General features: G+C 41.0%; 1 protein-coding gene across 1 annotated transcript in view; it reads left to right on the top strand.

Moving 5' to 3' along the window:
* The window catches only part of LOC311233064 (uncharacterized protein), a 30,736-nt gene extending 12,766 nt beyond the window's left edge, over positions 1-17,970 (top strand). The window contains exons 5-10 of the mRNA XM_084319931.1: positions 3,985-4,100; positions 6,211-6,280; positions 6,736-6,874; positions 12,353-12,667; positions 15,470-15,614; positions 16,252-17,970. Coding sequence (XP_084176057.1) covers positions 3,985-4,100; positions 6,211-6,280; positions 6,736-6,874; positions 12,353-12,667; positions 15,470-15,610 — 781 coding nt within the window. The 3' untranslated portion in view covers positions 15,611-15,614; positions 16,252-17,970. The remainder of the gene's footprint in view (positions 1-3,984; positions 4,101-6,210; positions 6,281-6,735; positions 6,875-12,352; positions 12,668-15,469; positions 15,615-16,251) is intronic.
* Positions 17,971-18,464: the final 494 nt, after the last annotated feature.

Below are 18,464 nucleotides of genomic sequence, written 5' to 3'. Positions count from 1 at the left end.
CACATGCCTGAATTTACAACATTAACTTATATCTCATCCAGCATGCAGGGTAGGGCTAACAAAGACACAGGAACCTCATAGCATTTACCAAGATACTATAGACTCAAATGACAGCCAGCTTCTTTTGCTACTCTGCTGAGAGGAATCATTATATTGGTAGCAGTTAAACCATATGCAGTCTTCTGTAAAACCTCCGATATACACAGTCACAGATAACGGCTGTGTTTTATTTTACGGACCTGAAGTTGGTTCCTTATTCACAGCTTTTGGTGAGGCTTAAATTCACACTAGCTCAGAATGTATTTTATATGCAAAGCAGTTTGCCAATGAAATGATCATTAAAAATGCATCTTGCAACAGAGAAAAATAAAGAGTCCATCAATCCATTGCCAGCAGCCTATAAACTGATGCAAGTAGATTGACATGAGAGGAAATCCCTTAGAAATATCTTAAACACTATGACCCACGTTAGTGATGAATGTTTTCTGTACTTTCAAAACTATAAATCAGTGGTCATTATTTTGTCCATAATCTCATCTATATATTGTTTGGAACAGATTTCAATAATAGATGGATATAATAAGATCGATATAATATACACCCCTTCGCTGCAATCTTCTTATCATAATTATAGGCATGATGATGTAGGGTATAAGCTCATATAGGACTTTGGAAAGTGATTCACATAACTGCTCCTACATTTTTTAACGTAATGGTACTGGGCCTCTGCGACTAAAGGCTTGATGTCAAGATATAAAGATGAGAGAAACCTTCTGCACTATTTGGATCAATGCACTGTTGGTCATCGCTAAGCTCTATGTAGCAGACATTCATCAGAGAATACGGAGGAAGTGGAGTCGTTATGAAGGGACCGCAAACTGTGGAAAGTGGAGTTGTCCTTGTGTGAACAGACTACAGTCCAAGATACAAAGAGCTCTCGCTTGTCTCATAATGGCCTGGGGTCAAATCCTATCAGAACCTTCTCTTCTCTCCTACAAGAGAAACAAGATGCATACATTTCTCACGATGAAGGCAATGCCGGCTATGGAAAATGATTGATTGAGGTGCTGTAATGTTGTGCTGAAGAGATGATGCTCCTTTTGAGTTAAAGTAATTCAAAACCCCAATAATGACCACCTATTCCCCCCCCCCCCCCCCCCAAAAAAACGAATGCGCTCTTTATGGCCAAGAGAAGAAGTAAACTTTCGTTGCGTATGGATTCTCCATTTGGATCGATCCTGGCTGTTGGAACTAGAATTGTGTCATAGAGGAAAAGCTAATGGAAGCCTTGTCTCGCATAGCCATACCTCCAGGCTCAAACCACTGGAAGGCTGGTAAACTCTGCATTTAAAAAGCTGCTTTAATGGACTGGACATTCCGCTAAATGCAATGAAAAATAAAAATGCCGTAAGTGACGAAAGTGCAAAAACACAGCCTTCAGAAGTTCAAGACTGCCAAGACACCTCATTGACAAGGGGACAAGTCTCTGCTTCTTTTTAGAGGACAAGTCTTGTCAATGTTCCCCAGTCTTTCCAAAGGGAGTAAGATGGGTTGAGCCTAATCTAGTGTTTTATAAGTACCATACAAAGGAGGAACATTAAGAGGACTGGACTAAAGATAAGAATTGGTGCAGCACTGAGATGTTTCCCTACAAAAATCAACTGAAACATCGGCATGATCATGGGAAGCATCAGAATTCCAAAAGATCGACATGAAGAGGACCTGACATGAAGAGAAGAGTGACAGACTGAAAACATCAAAATACTACATATTGAAAGTCGGAAACACTGGATTGCCAAGTTCAATGGCTGTACATGAATTTGTGTTGACAATGGTACTAAGCCATAACAAGTTAAAATGTGTGACGGCACAACAGACATGCATGCTACAATGACAGGACATTGCATAGAGTGCAACGGGGCCGTACCCAAATAGACCAATGCATATGAAGTGTTGGATTAGTGTCAAACTAGCAGAAGAACTAACGTTTTAAATTGATAGTTCACGGGACATGCCTGTTGAAGACATTGAAGTAAAAGTCAGCAGTAGCCAAGAGTTAATGGTCTTACTAATGGTAAAACTACCAGCTACAGCCTTGTGAAGATCTACATGAAACACCAGCTACAGCCTTGTGAAGATCTACATGAAACACCAACAGCCTCATGAAGATCCTCGACATGAAACACCAAGAGCCTTGTGAAGATCCTCGACATGAAACGCCAACGACAGCCTTGTGAAGATCATCTACATGAAACGCCAACAGCCTTGTGAAGATCATCTATTCTACATGAAACACCAACAGCCCTGTGAAGATCATCTATTCTACATGAAACACCAACAGCCCTGTGAAGATCATCTATTCTACATGAAACACCAACAGCATCCTTGTGAAGATCATCTACATGAAACACCAACAGCCTAATGAAGATCCTCGACATGAAACGCCAACAGCCTTGTGAAGATCATCTACATGAAACACCCAACAGCCTTGTGAAGATCCTCAACATGAAACACCAACAGCCTTGTGAAGATCCTCAACATGAAACGCCAACAGCCTTGTGAAGATCATCTACATGAAACACCATGACAGCCTTGTGACACACTAGGTACAGAGTCTAGAAGAATCTCAAAGTAGGAGGGAATACCAGCACTCGCAGAAGATGAACTCTGAAGTATATTTAACGTACAGCTACAGTGCATCCATGCAGTCAACCAGTGTTTACATAGATGTGGATAGGTTTGTTCCATTGATACACAGTAAAGACCAGTTCCTTAAAACCACTTCAAGGTATAATGTCACCATCTATTGAGTTCATGTGGACGGCTATTTTAACTTGCTGCCCACCTCGGATTTCCAAATTGGATGTCGATGTAAAAATAGAACCCACACATCCAGAACTGTGCTGGACTGAAGAAGGCCCACTGAAAAAGATGCCCCCTAGTGGACTCAGTTAGACGGAGCATCGCCTCGGCCACACAAGCCACCTTCAGGATCAGGAAATCGGATGTCAAAATTCAGCTCTTTTTACACAAACTGCAAAATAAGACCCTCTCAAGACATAGTCTTCTAAATAAATGAAGTATGATCATCCTGTGACCTGCCAATATGGTTGACAACTGCAAGTACCTCATCTTTGAATTTAGAAACTATGACACAAACTAGCTGAAACTGTGCAACTGGGCAGAAGGTTCCGCCTCCTCGACTGATGCCGCATGGCTTTTTTAAAAACAAAACAAATGCTACCACTGCTATAGAAAAGGGAGGAAAAACCAACCTAATGAAAGGAAAATCTGAGGATAAGCGCTAGCTGAAGCAAGCATCAGAAAAAATCTGAGGATCTCTCTCGCTTCATAGCGCTAGCTGAGGATCTCACTTCATAGCGCTAGCTGAAGCAAGCATCAGAAAGAATCTGAGGATCTCTCACTTCATAGCACTAGCTGAGGATCTCCTACTTCATAGCGCTAGCTGAAGCAAGCATCAGAAAGAATCTGAGGATCTCACTTCATAGCGCTAGCTGAGGATCTCACTTCATAGCGCTAGCTGAGGATCTCTCACTTCATAGCGCTAGCTGAGGATCTCCTACTTCATAGCGCTAGCTGAAGCAAGCATCAGAAAGAATCTGAGGATCTCTCACTTCATAGCGCTAGCTGAGGATCTCCTACTTCATAGCGCTAGCTGAGGATCTCTCACTTCATAGCGCTAGCTGAAGCAAGCAAGAGTCAGAAAGCACAGAGATTTCATGTTTTTGTAAGTATCTGCGTGCAATGCTTAGCTTCAACCAATGATTACCCTTATTCAGCTTGTTTATTCAGCTTGTTTGTTGAGTGATTCTCTGAATTCCAATGCAGCCATTAGTGACATTAGAACCAAGAACACCTGTGGTATTCCTTTCAATCATCTGTCAAATGTCAACACAGCCCTCACAGGCCATGTTGACCGATGTGCTCCTCTGCTTGACCCTCTGCTTGTGTTTTCTTCTGCAGATCTCCTCCCATAGACAAACTGAGTGGGGACCTTGTGGTTGTATCCCACTGGCAGGCAGGGCCTAGCTCCCGTGACCTTTCCGCCACAAGAGATCAAAGTTCAAAGTCAAAAACCGGTAGCTAAATCTCTGACCTCTGGTCATGTTTGTAGTCATGTGAAAAGGGTCATGGCAATTTGCTTTTACAAACGGGTCAGTTAAAGGTGCTATAGATAACATTTTATGTACTCATTTTTAAAAAGAAAATATGTCCACAGAGATTTTGGAAAGGTGTGGAATAAAAGTATTGCTTTCCCCTCTAAAGAATATTGATTAATTAAATGATTATAAAAGATGAATAAAAAAGAAACTGGTCCAAAATTAATGTTGTTGTTTACATGTTGCGTGCATGTATCCCCTACTTCCCATTTCCCCACGTGGAACGCACCTGATTGGATAAATGACATGCTGGCGCTCGTGGCTGAATATTATCTATAGCACCTTTTTAAGATTATACATGCAACTTTCTTATTCATATTTTGTTTGGATTCTGTCACCAAAATAGCATGAAGTTGTTGCTGAAATGTTTTGCGTTTCAGTAACCAGCAGTGCCAGCCCCACTACTGAGCAGTTGAGTTTCAGTAACCAGCCGTGCCCACTACTGAGCAGTTGAGTTTCAGTAACCAGCAGTGCCAGCCCCACTACTGAGCAGTTGAGTTTCAGTAACCAGCAGTGCCCACTACTGAGCAGTTGAGTTTCAGTACCCAGCAGTGCCAGCCCCACTACTGAGCAGTTGAGTTTCAGTAACCAGCAGTGCCAGCCTCACTACTGAGCAGTTGAGTTTCAGTAACCAGCAGTGCCCACTACTGAGCAGTTGAGTTTCAGTAACCAGCAGTGCCAGCCCCACTACTGAGCAGTTGAGTTTCAGTAACCAGCAGTGCCAGCCCCACTACTGAGCAGTTGAGTTTCAGTAACCAGCAGTGCCAGCCCCACTACTGAGCAGTTGAGTTTCAGTAACCAGCAGTGCCCCACTACTGAGAAGTTGAGTTATACTGGGCACAGGCATCCATCACAGACCTGCTCAGTACATCTTCTCATGATATTCTTGTGGCAGAAAATTCAAACAAAATATAAATGATAAAAACCAATGGAACCTCTAGGCCTGAAGCCTAACAATCAGTTTCTGTATCGGACCTCTAGGCCTGAAGCCTATTGATTGATTTTTCCTCTTGCTGGCCACACCTCAGGCTCTAAAGTGTGGACAGTAAGGCTGACCTTCGATTTTTTTTTGGAATTCGAAGCTTCGGGGCCGAGATTCCATTTTAATTCGAAGCTTCCAGATGAAAAAAAAAAAAAAAAAAAAAAAATTATAAATGTTTTATATTTTTTATGTTGTGGGACTTGTACAGCACTTTGTTGTCAGTGCTGTAAAGTTTAAACCTTTTTAAATCTTAGACAAACTAAACACTTTGCTTTCATGAAATATTGTAAGCCATCATTTGAGGCTTTATAAAAGCAGCACAATGAACACATCTGTCAGTGCCGAGTCCGACCTCATCTTAAATAACAAGGCCTAACAAAATTAATAGTTGGTTTCCGGTTGCCGACCGACCCTGCCGATTTTAGGTGCGACCCAATATATTTTATGAGTTTAAAAAAAAAAAAAAAAAAATCTTTTTTTTTTTATTATTATTTTTTTAGAATAAAGTTTCATAGAAATCTTAGTCAAACATTTAGTATTATGGATATTAAACATGCTGGCAGAGTACATGCATCCATGTTGTTGTGAACATTTTAATTAAATAAAGAAATTCCCTATCCATAGTCGCCGTGGGAAAGAATAAAATAAAAAAATTAAATTAAATAAATTCCCTACATGGCCAAACTGACAACCAACAGGAAACCAACAATATATTTTACTTTGCCCAAACAGCATTGCTTGTTGTAGTTAACAAAGAGAGGCAGAGTTGATTTAGCAAAAAAATAAAATATATTATTTTTTATAATCTCATTTTATTTTCATATTTGAATCCGATGCCCATCGAACGAAGCTTCGAAGTATTTAAGACAGCCCTAGTGGACAGTAATACAGATATATCTTATACCCACTGAAATCCAACCAAAACAAAAATGTAAATGCGTCGTACCAAGAGTTTTTTTTGCCTGGATGTCGCCGTTTGGCAATCTATGTGTAATGCACATTGTGTAGGTATGAGAAGACCGGTCTGAATCTCTCCGTCCTTTTCAGAACCCAGTTCTTGCGTCACGTCCAGTAGCCGCTTCCAAAGAGGCCGCCATGTGGAGATTAGGACCCAGAGGTACATTTTCCTGCAATCCTTCAATTTCATCTGATGTCTTTTTCAGCTTAAGATGTAGGGTTTCATTCAATTCCGTCATTGGTCATTAGTTCAGAAATAGAGGTATAACATCCTCTAAAACTTGGCTACCAAAGTTTGGAACCCCAGGCAAAATGTGGTTCTCCACAATAGTTTGGCCCTCCAAAGGGTTCCAAAAGCCATTAAATGTCCTCTATTCTTATGTAGTTATAATTAGTAGTGGCTTTCTTGTATCCTCCATGTTTAGACAAGGCGTAGTTACTGTACGTCTCATGGCCACAGGTTGCCAATCTTCTAGTGCCTTGGGCCCTTCATGTCAAAACGGTTGTAACTAAAGGTGGTCAATGACTTCTAATAATCCATAGTTCATATTCATTTCATATTGTATATGATTAGGTGTAAAATGTATCAAATCTGATGGTGACTTTGTTTTGTAGGACTTTGACCATGTCAGGGGTGAAGCCCTGGGAGAGACCTGGGCGAGCCTTCAGGAACCCAGGGCCAGAACACACTCAGGTGAAGCCCTGGGAGAGACCTGGGAGAGCCTTCAGGAACCCAGGGCCAGAACACACTCAGGTGAATCCCATTAACCTCTCATGCTACACCCATTGAGCTTTATGGAGCCCCTAAGAGGCAGCAACCTGATATATATCAGTGTTTACAGCCTCCTCGTTGATCCTTATCACCTTCCGTGAAGTCTCTGCATTGGTTGTTTGTTGTTTATTGAGGCAATCTTACTGGCTGTAAGTAAGTAACACTGTCCCCGTTAATGCATCTTACTGGCTGAACACTGTCCCCCGTTAATGCATCTTACTGGCTGAACACTGTCCCCCGTTAATGCATCTTACTGGCTGAACACTGTCCCCCGTTAATGCATCTTACTGGCTGAACACTGTCCCCGTTAATGCATCTTACTGGCTGAACACTGTCCCCCGTTAATGCATCTTACTGGCTGAACACTGTCCCCCGTTAATGCATCTTACTGGCTGAACACTGTCCCCCGTTAATGCATCTTACTGGCTGAACACTGTCCCCGTTAATGCATCTTACTGGCTGAACACTGTCCCCGTTAATGCATCTTACTGGCTGAACACTGTCCCCCGTTAATGCATCTTACTGGCTGAACACTGTCCCCCGTTAATGCATCTTACTGGCTGAACACTGTCCCCCGTTAATGCATCTTACTGGCTGAACACTGTCCCCCGTTAATGCATCTTACTGGCTGAACACTGTCCCCCGTTAATGCATCTTACTGGCTGAACACTGTCCCCGTTAACACATTTCCGAGCCCCAAAACGGCGTGGAATACATATTTCCAGTATCCAGCGTTGGATCAATAAACGCGATCGATATTTGGAATGGCGATCAGGAATTGGAATAATCTTTTTGGAGAACATCTGATCTGAGGTAAGGAATCTATTTTACCAGTCTTAGGATAATCAGAACTTTTTTCACAGATATCAGCGTGTGTGCGATCAGGAAATAAGAGATTCGATTTTTCAGCCCGCTTATATAGCGTGCATAAGTACACATATACTATCGATAATCGAGCGTTTATTTGAAAATTATTCATAAATAGGCAGAAAAATGACAGTTTTTTGTGTATTCCAGTAAAGGGCGTTTATCACAGAATCTTTATATTTTCCTGAAACTTAAAAAAAATGGTATAAAACGGAAATTAACCGATTTAAAAAAGAAAGAAGAAAAGAAAGAAAAAACTATCCGTTTCGACAATGTTGACTGCAAACAAGTCATTGATAAGCGACGGCCAGATTAGACACATAGCCATAATTCAAGACATAGTTTATGCGTTGGCAAATATGAGCGCTCTATCATTGAAGTGGACGCTGGCATACAGAGCCCTTTAGCTCCCTGCGTGGCTGCCGCTGAATGTGTTAATGCATCTTACTGGCTGTAACACTGTCTCCGTTGATGAATCCTGACAAAATAATGTACTTTGAATCGTCGTCTCATATCAGCAGGATGTTTATTTCCATAAACATAGCATCTCGATCTCATACAGAATGAAACCAATTTAAAGTCTTTAGTGGTATAAGAAACTAGATTACTAGATTCTATCTCTGTCGATACCCGCTCTGTGGCCTGTCTATTTATGTTTATTTAGGATCCCCATTATTCAATACATTACATCATTATCAACATCAATTACATCATCAATTACATCATTAACAATCTCATCCTCAGTTAGGATGATATTGTACAAGATACTTATGAGTATAAAGTATTAAAATAAAATAATTAAAATCAAATAAATAGTGCTTCATGAGCAGCACTCACTGCCATCAACATAAATACAATTAACAGTCAATTGGTTTTCACCGATATGCCATAAGGGTTCAGTGCATGCTCGTTAGTAGATGGTATTTTAATTTTTTCTTGAAAGTGGTTTTGGATTCAGTGTGTGTGTGTGTGTCCCGGAACCTTTTTTTTACATTTGAAAGTTAAATGCATCAATCTGGTGCACTTTGAGAGCTAAATAAAGAGGCTAGATCTATGATGAACTTTGTGCTCAAAATACAAAATCGACTAGGCTGCAGTGCTTTCTCCCTGCAGCCTTTTCCTCAGGTCAGTCTTTTACATTAACACATCATGCGCCAAAACCGTCGTACAATGTGTTTCAAGGTCATGCTAATTCTGACATTCCACGGCGTACAACGTTATTGAGAAAAGTTATAGCCCTGCAAAGAAGGTGAACATCTCCATAGGCTTAGGCTACGTTTAGACGAGCGTTTTGTGAACAGAAACCGCAAAAGTCATCTTGCGGTTTCACTTTTAATTTTACGTTTAGACGAGCATTTTGGGGTGGAATTCTCCGTGCAGACGACGCTGTAACGACGGAGCCCCGCTGTCACACGATTGGCGCATATGTCACATGACGTGCTGTGAAGACCCGCCCTACTCTGCCTCTGATTCGCAGACTGTGGATGGGGAATGTGATTGGACCAAAGCAGAGTCACTCACAGACAGTGGGTCCACTCACGCTGCGGGACAGATTCTTGTGTATTTAACCCTTTCACTGCCACACGACAGCCGGTTGTGTGATAGTAAAGGGTTAACCTTCTGTCGTGTGGCAGTGAAAGGGTTAAAAGTACTGCCAATTTAGCCTTCAGGTGATCTCCGTTGATATAGTCAGACATACTTGCTTTGTTTACGTCTCGGCTACTGGCGCATACCTGCTACCTGTGACGTAAGCAGTACGCGCGACCAGAGCCGTGACAACCCTTTCGTCATCGTTTTAACAGATTTATACGGTTTTGACAGTTTAGACGAGAGCGCAAAGCTTTTGCGTTTCTAGGAATTCCACCCTGGAAGGTAGTCTCACTTTTTTGCGGTTTCACCCCGTAAAAACGCCGTTTCCGTATAAACGAAAGGCACATCCGAAAAAATATTTTTGCGGATTCACCTGCTAGCGTTTCCGTCTAAACGGGGCCTTAGAGTGGTGGCAGAGATCATACATTGATGGATATAAGCGTGGCAGTTAATGTGTTAAGCACCCCTCACAGCCCAAATGAAATGATAAAAAAAATATTAATATAGGGGAAACACTGGGATTCTATATGTTACAGAGGTGATGGTTAACGTTAACCAAGATACTGACGCTAGCCAGCATGCTAGCGAAGTTGGCCAAGCTAGCGAGGCTACACCCACTGTAGCACCCAATGTAGCCACTGTAGCTAGCGAAGCTACACCCACTGGAGCCGGAGGGAAGACATACAAATTTAACGTGAATTGGCTAAACATTTCCCCATGGCTAGAGTTCGAAAACAATGTCATGTTTTGTAAATATTGCAAAGTAGGATCGATGCATTGCGATGCATTGTTACACCCCTACAACTGGCCCACTGTGTATGTGTGTACAGCTAACTTGGCTAGCGTTATCAACCGCAGAGGTTGGCAATGGGTCCAGCTGTAGCGCCGGACGGCCAGAGTGCAAGCGGTGTGGCAATAGGGTCCAGTTGCAGCGCCGGAGGGCCAGAGTGCAACGGTGTGACGTCGTAATTGGCAGAATCGACTGTCAATCAATGGTCTACCTGACACGCAAACTACTGTACTGGAGGTGTACAGTATTTCAATAGGCAACCCTGAAAGGATTATTTTTCTAAAAGAGCAACACTAGCTCCCCCCTCTACTGATGGCCCTGGTTGTAAAGCCAGTGTCTCCTTTTTGTTCAATATCACTGCCTTTCTTATTAGGCCTAGTTGTTGGCTACAACTTTGCCATAGTAGGCATTAATCACTTAATTAATAGTTCAAATGTCTGTCCCATTCCCGTTTGCACACGCAGATGATACACACACACGCACACAGTGGGCCAGTGACTTTGGTGGTATGTGCTATTGCACAGATGTGTCCCGTTTGCACATGCACGCACAGTACAAATATACATTTATTTTTGAAAAAAAAAAAAAAAAACTCTGTTACTTGACATATTTTCACTGTGCTCCTAAATATTTTTGGGTGCTCCTAAATTTCTTTGTGTGCTCCTAAATTTTTTCATTTAGGAGCACCTGTGCCCCTAGTGAAAAAGGTTAGCGTAGAGCCCTGACACAGGGCACACGTTGATATCTCTGTGAAAAAAGGTCTGATTATCCTAAGACTGGTAAAATAGATTCCTTACCTCAGATCAGATGTTTTCCAAAAAGATTATTCCAATTCCTGGTCGCCATTCCAAATATCGATCGCGTTTATTGATCCAGCGCTGGGTACTGGAAATATGTATTCCACGCTGTTCTGATGGTCCACAATGAATCCGATCCTCTCGGGTGACTTGCCCGAGAAGTAAAATGAGGAAGCTGGATTAAGTATATTGTTTAACTCACTACATGTTGATTCTGTACTGTACATTGTTGAATCATCAGCATACATGATTACACTAGATTTATTTAATACATAAGGGAGGTCGTTTGTGAATATTGAGTATAGCAAAGGCCCAAGCAAACTTCCCTGTGGGACCCCACACTGCAACACCTTACTTTCAGAAAAGCTCCCATTGAAAAATACTTGCTGGCTTCTCCTAGTCGGGTACTACGGGTAGGTCTCCATCCAACACATAGCAACAGAGCCAAAGCCATAGCATTTGAGTTTGTTCAGCAGCAGACTGTTAGCCGCTAGCTATCTCTCTACCTCGTGGTCTTTTCTCCTCCCCCCTCCCCTCCCTAAGCGACGGCAGCCGCCTGTCACCTCTGACCCAAAGAGACGCTGCTACCGCACTCCCGGCTATACTAAATGTTGACGTCTCCCTGAGACCCGCTACTAAGCGAAGGCTCGCTTCTTTGGCTGCCGGGCTCCTATCTCGTTCCCCTAGCAACCGCTCTTGCCCATATCTCCCACAGGCCCTGCTACAGAGAAATGTCTGTCTTTGGAGTTTAAAGGACCCTGTGTGTGTTAAACTCTGTCTATATAGATATTTACATACATACCGTTATAACCATATGAAAACCAGTGACATCCTTCAAACCACACTAAAAATCATGGAATCGTCTTTTATTATTAATCTTCTTCAGAAATGTTCCTGTGAGATGGTAAATGGTAGTGACATGAAATTTGGCCCATTGATTGGAGGTACTGAAGTGCTGCCCAATAAATATGACCCAAATCTGCCTGGGTGTGCTATAATTAACGGTCAAATCTATCCTCACTTTACGTCTGTATTTGTATAAGGCTGGTTGATATCTTATTTAGTTTTCAAGATATTGACCAATGCACTTCAAAAGGGCGTGGCTCAGCACATGAATAAACAAAAGTCACAAATGTAATTCTACTGTAAAATTAAAATAGGCCAATAGGGTGTGCCACAGATGTGTTCAGAGTGGAAACCTCTATCCTAGTGGTCTTGCTTACTTAAAACTTAAAATCCACAAACAAATATATGCAACTATCTTCTTCTTGAATTGCCTCTGGCAAATATATTTTATTATCATTTTGTGCAACCAGTAGAGTGCATAATTCACTATTTTACACTCCCCATCACTGTGTCCAAAGAAAAGAAGTGGAACTGTTTTTTTAAGTGGCCTGAACCTTTTCTGTTTTGCAGAGACCCAACTTCTATGGTGGTCCAAGAAGGCCAGGTCCTGGACCACCTGCAAGAAGGCCTGCTCCTGGACCACCTGCAAGAAGGCCTGCTCCTGGACCACCTGCAAGAAGGCCTGCTCCTGGACCAGCTGCAAGAAGGCCAGGTCCTGGACCAGCTCCAAGAAGGCCTATTCCTGGACCAGCTGCAAGAAGGTTTAATCCTGGACCAGCTGCAAGAAGGTTTAATCCTGGACCAGCTCCAAGAAGGCCTATTCCTGGACCAGCTGGAAGAAGGCCTAATCCTGGACCCGGTGCAAACTTTAGAAAGCCACTCATGGTATGTTACTCTTGAAAGGACAATTCCACCGAAATGAACTTGTTTGAATCTTTGAAATTCTAATCTAATTTTACAACAGTAGATTTAATTTTAAGTCATTATCCTGTTATGAGATGAGATGACGAAGGGAAGATCACCATGTTCCTGTACCTGTATTAATATTATAGAAGCAAAACACTGACTTTAACTAACATGTTCCTGTATTAACACTTCCAGTGCCGTTCACGTAGAACTACGTTTCTGTCGTCCGATCGTTGAGTGGCGATAACGTAGATCTACGTTTCTGTCATGGTATTTCTTTTATTATCTATTGCCATCAGCGGGGCACCTTGTGCATACTGTTCTGAGTGTGTCTGAGCTGGCAGACACATTGCATGCGTGCACGACAAAGGATAATAGTGATGATCTAGCATTGATTTCAGGAAGATCCGATAATCAGGTGAAAAATGTCGACGTGTTTATTGAATTGCACAAAAACAGTTTTCGTGTCTTTTCCCTGGAATTGCTCAGAAGCGGCTGGACTATGTTCATATTCAAAACTGTATAAAATGGAAATGTACAGATAAGAATCTTTTTTTGCACGTTGACCAGAAGCAGCTCAATGAGACTCGACGGCGTTATTAGACCCATAGCTATACTATAAAATATAGGTTTAGGTCTACAAAGTACAACTACGTTTACATGGGGTTAATGGAAGGCACGGAAGGGGGTCACTTCCCGGAAGGGGCGTGGCACTCTATGTGTTAATATTATAGAAACAAAACACTAACTTTAACTAACATGTTCCTGTATTAATATTATAGAAACAAAACACTTAACTTTAACTAACATGTTCCTGTATTAATATTATAGAAACAAAACACTAACTGTAACTAACATGTTCCTGTATTAATATTATAGAAACAAAACACTAACTTTAACTAACATGTTTCTGTATTAATATTATAGAAACAAAACACTAACTTTAACTAAGGTCGCTTTCACATATAGTTTTGGTGGACTCGGTGCGGTTCTGGGGGTGAAGTTGCAACATTGTTGCATTCTTCATTTGGTTCGCCTGCGTTCACATAGAAATCTGTGAGGCGGACAGAGACCTTCTGAACAATGTCACGCAGTCGAAAAGGGCGCTCGGCTATTGGACAGTGGAAATGTGTGTGTGGCGCGAGCCCGTGTGTGTCTGTGTGTGGACTGTCTGCGAGCCCTCCAGATCAGCGGAGCCAGTTTTTGACATGGCATTGATCCATTGTTCTATTGAAGCACATTACCACCATCCTCTCGCTAAACAACTTGTAGACCACAGTGTTTTTATGAGAGCCCACAAGTAGCTGTTTTATTAATAATATAATAAGCCGTGTTTTTTTTTCCTTCTTCCCAAGATGCACAGATAGATAGAGAGATAGATGCAGTGTGCTTGTTTTGCAGTGAATGAATGCTGCGAGCAGTGGTAATAATAATCACTTCCTATATTTGGTTCGCGTTTGGTCCGCTGAAGCCGAACCGAGACCTACGTTTTCAGCCGGACCAGAGTTCGCCTGTTTGGTCCGCGAACCGAGTTCGACACGCATTCACACAAACCCGAAAAACCGGACTATCGAATTCTGGTCCGAAAGTCCGGACCAAACAGCCCCTGTGTGAAAGCGACCTAACATGTTCCTGTATTAATATTATAGAAACAAAACACTAACATGTTCCTGTATTAATATTATAGAAACAACACTCTAACAGGTTCCTGTACCTTTATTAATATTATAGAAACAAAACACTAACATGTTCCTGTATTAATAACAATACACTAACATGTTCCTTTATTAACTAATTCCGTGCCAACCACGCGTATAGTCGGGTTAACTCGCCATGCATTCCGTGCCAATCACAAGTATAGTCGGGTTTTAATCGTTTTTTTTTTTTTTTTTTAGCGATATCCATTAATTTCATCAATCCAGCCTGACGTTATCATTGGGAATGGGTCTGAGCTCGCAAAGGGCAAATACCGCCGCCTATTGTCTCCTGGATAGTATTGCACATCATTCGATTGCATTGGCTGGGACTTGCCCTTCTCGGGCAAGCAGTATCGTGTTACCACATTCACTGCGGAGGCTGGGAGCAGCGTCGATTATGTGTTTTGTACTATAACGTTGGATCAATAAACGCGATCAATATTTGGAATGCCGATCAGGAATTGGATTAATCTTTTTGCAGAACATCTGATGTGAGGTAAGGACTCTATTTTACCAGTCTTGGTTTAATCAGATGTTCCTTTCTCCGCCATCGGAGCGTGTGTGTGTGCGTGCCGTTAGCGCTGACCACGGCACGGATAATAGATTTTCAGCCCGCTTCTCTAGCGTGCATAATGACACACACTATTGATAATCTAGCGTTTATTTGAAAACTATTCATAAATCAGCCCAAAAATGACAACGTGTTTTGTGTATTCCACTAAAGGGCTATTATCGTGGATTTCTCTGGAATTACTAGAAATCTCAAACTATACTTGTATTCAAAACGGTATAAAACGGAAATGTACAGATGAAAAAACAATCCGTTTTGTACATGTTTACTGCAAGCAAGTCATTGATAAGTGACTAGTGTATTAGACCGACCCATAGCCATAATTTAAGATATAGTTTAAGCGTTCGCAAATATCCCCGTCCTCCCATTGACTTCAGTGCTGGCACGCTAGACCTAATTTGGTCATATGGGCGTGGCTCTGAATGAGTTAATATTATAGAAACAAAACACTAACATGTTCCTTTATTAATATTATATGTATTATATGAACATGTTTGATTGTCTTTGACTCAGGAGGGTTTTTTTCCGCGGCCGTTCCCTCAGCAGAAGCCAGCGTTCAGGAAGAGTCAGAGCATCATGTCAAAATACCGCAACATGCAGTCAGTGCGGCACCGAGGGCCGAACAGCCAAGGACCCAACCAGCAGCGCTGGTGATGAAGTCAGTATTACTGTTATTCTAAATCATCAACCAATAATTCAGGAAATTATCATGAATTGCAATGATCAACATTTTAATGTTGAAATCATACCATTAATCTCTAAAATTGTAATTTAAGGTAATGTGTGTTATGTATTTAATTTATAAACATAGTTCGTTAAGCTTCTGTTTCTTCTGTGTTCATAAGTTTTAGGATACATTTGCTAGAAATGTATTAACATTCTTTGAATTGGCATTAAAGACTTATCATACTATCCGACCTATTCAAAAGTAAAAGAATGTGTTCTGTTATCAGCGAGTAAACAGCCATTTCTATTTTGAATTGATTGAATCCCTTGTGTATACATTTGCTGATGGAAACATTCCCACCACATTATGCACCTATTTCACTTAACAAATAAAAAAACAGTGGTATCAAAGTATACACATTTCTGATGCATCAAATCTGAGCCTGAAGAATTGGACTTTTGACAATTGTTGGAACTGTATATTTGCAGGGCGGCACAACCGTATTAGTTGATTCTAATTCAGCATCTTTCACATTGCATCATAATTCACAGATGTAAACTTGGTTTATGATGATATCCAGTAGTTTTCCTAATAATAAAAGCATATATTTTCTTTTGTCTCAACACAGGTGCTTGTTTCTGGGATGTTTACACATAAGAAGATGAGAGCTCCGCAATGCCTTGGCTGAACACCTATCCTGTTTAATCCCCACCTATCCTGTTTAATCCCCACCTACCCTGTTTAATCCCCACCTACCCTGTTTAATCCCCTTTGTACCCTTTGGGTGGGTTTCTTGTTTGCTAACATCACAGTCAGGGGGCAAGAAAGGGTGTCAGTAAATCAGTTTATGTAGGATTGTAAATTATGTGAGCAAGATTTAGTTTGTAAATCTAGTAGTTACATAATATTGTTAGGAATTTGGGTGCATTACTTTAAGGGGTATGCGTTGCAGTTATTTTCTAATTTACTTGGATTGTGCATATTGTCTCAATAATTAGTTCTCAGCAATGATTAGCAATTTCCAGACTCCTTTTGTTTCAGACCACAAATAGACTTTTGCTATTTACTGCACGACAAATCTTTTTACCCGTTTGTTGAATATCCACTTAGACTTTCTGCCCTCTGGTTGCACATCTCCATGACACTGCAGATAAACTAGAGGTTTAACTAACCCTGACTAGCGGTTTAACTAACCCTGACTAGAGGTGCACCGATACCACTGTTTGATACCACAGAGTACCAAAATTTGTACTTTGTTTTTTGAGTACCAACATTTTTACTTTGTTTTTTGAGTACACACTGAGTACCAAAATGAGTACCTTGAGTGACTTTATTCAATATAAGATTGTGTGGGGAAATCCTTCTTTATACAGTCGTTACATTTTAGAGTTTTAAACAAATCATATGGAAACCCGTTTTTATTTTCTAATGTACAGTTGGGACACACACCATGTCATTATCATCCGATAACATTGTACTCAGCTCTTGGTATCTGTGGTCTTCATTGATAGTATTTTAGAGTATCTGTGTACCTCTAAAGCCCCCCCCCCCCCAAACAGAAACAGTGGTGCCATGATTCCAGTGACTCCAGTAGAAACAGTGGTGCCATGGGGCGATCCCAGATCGCAGTGACTCGGTAGGAACACAAGGCGATGGCGGCAAGATTGTACATATTTCCCGTTGCTCAGTCTGACATGTGAAAGAAAGAAAGCGATCTACTGTGTAGAGGCCTGCTATAGAACTGGAGAGAAAAATGGAGACACTAAAGAGATATTTAACACAATAACTAATTGAATTAGTATCTTAATGCCATATCTTAATAAATGGTATGAGGGGAGAAGTGATGCTGGAAGCTGACATGTTCCTTGTGTCAGTATTTTGGCCCTCTGTTCTGGCAGGCTGTTCTTGCTCTAGAATTGGTTCCCATTTTTTATTATTATTTTTTTTAAGAAGCAACATTTGACTCAATTAGCCAAATAACATCAATAGAATTTATATGTAAAGGTGCACCAATGCCACTTTTCTTTGCTGAATGAGAACAAGTGCTGATTTACGTATCAAAATGAGTCCTTTGCTTGCTACTTGATTCTGTCCAAAATTTGTGTGGTGAAACTATTTCATACTGTTAGATTTTTCTGTTTTATTAAGCAAATCAAACATCTCTTTGTAATGATGTGACTGACGGATGATGCAAACACGATGTAACGTTTATCAAAAAATAAGAATTTTGACTGGAATTGGCCGCTACCCAATACTAGTATTGGTGTCGGTGCACCGTGTATGTATTTGTATTCTTTATGTTTTGACGACTTTTGTCAAATTAAACTTGGATTTTCAGTTCACCGTCTTTTTTGTCATTGCGTGTCAATTCTTGCGTGGAAGAAATTTTAAAACAAGATCACTCATTGTACACTTCAACCACAGTCCAATACAAATGATGAAACATAAAGAACGGGATCATAGAATAGGCTAAATATATTCTTATGTCACTGCCCAGCGGTTCGTCAAGAAAAAGCTTCAGACTATATTTAAATCGGGGTCTCATTTTACATTGTTATTTTTACATAATGGTAAATACACAAGTCACAATATGGAAATAAGACCGTTTTAGAGTTGTTGGATGGTGTATTTTGTACGAGTACGGTATGTACTGGAGCTAGGTTACTTACTGGTTACTGTATTAAGCTAGCTCTGGGTCTGTACTGCACGCACAGAGATGAGAAGAGTATATAGTCCGTTTCATAAATATGTGGACATTGACACAATTTCCATCATCTTTGCTCTGTACACCAAAATGGATGGGAAATTAAACTAATGAATACAGAGGGATCACCACTAGAT

This window comes from Notolepis coatsorum, assembly GCF_963971535.1.
Source record: "Notolepis coatsorum genome assembly, chromosome: 8".
In the NCBI taxonomy this organism is placed as follows: domain Eukaryota; kingdom Metazoa; phylum Chordata; class Actinopteri; order Aulopiformes; family Paralepididae; genus Notolepis; species Notolepis coatsorum.
The sequence above is the reverse complement of the archived record's forward strand: the minus strand, read 5'-3'. Positions and strand labels throughout refer to the sequence as shown.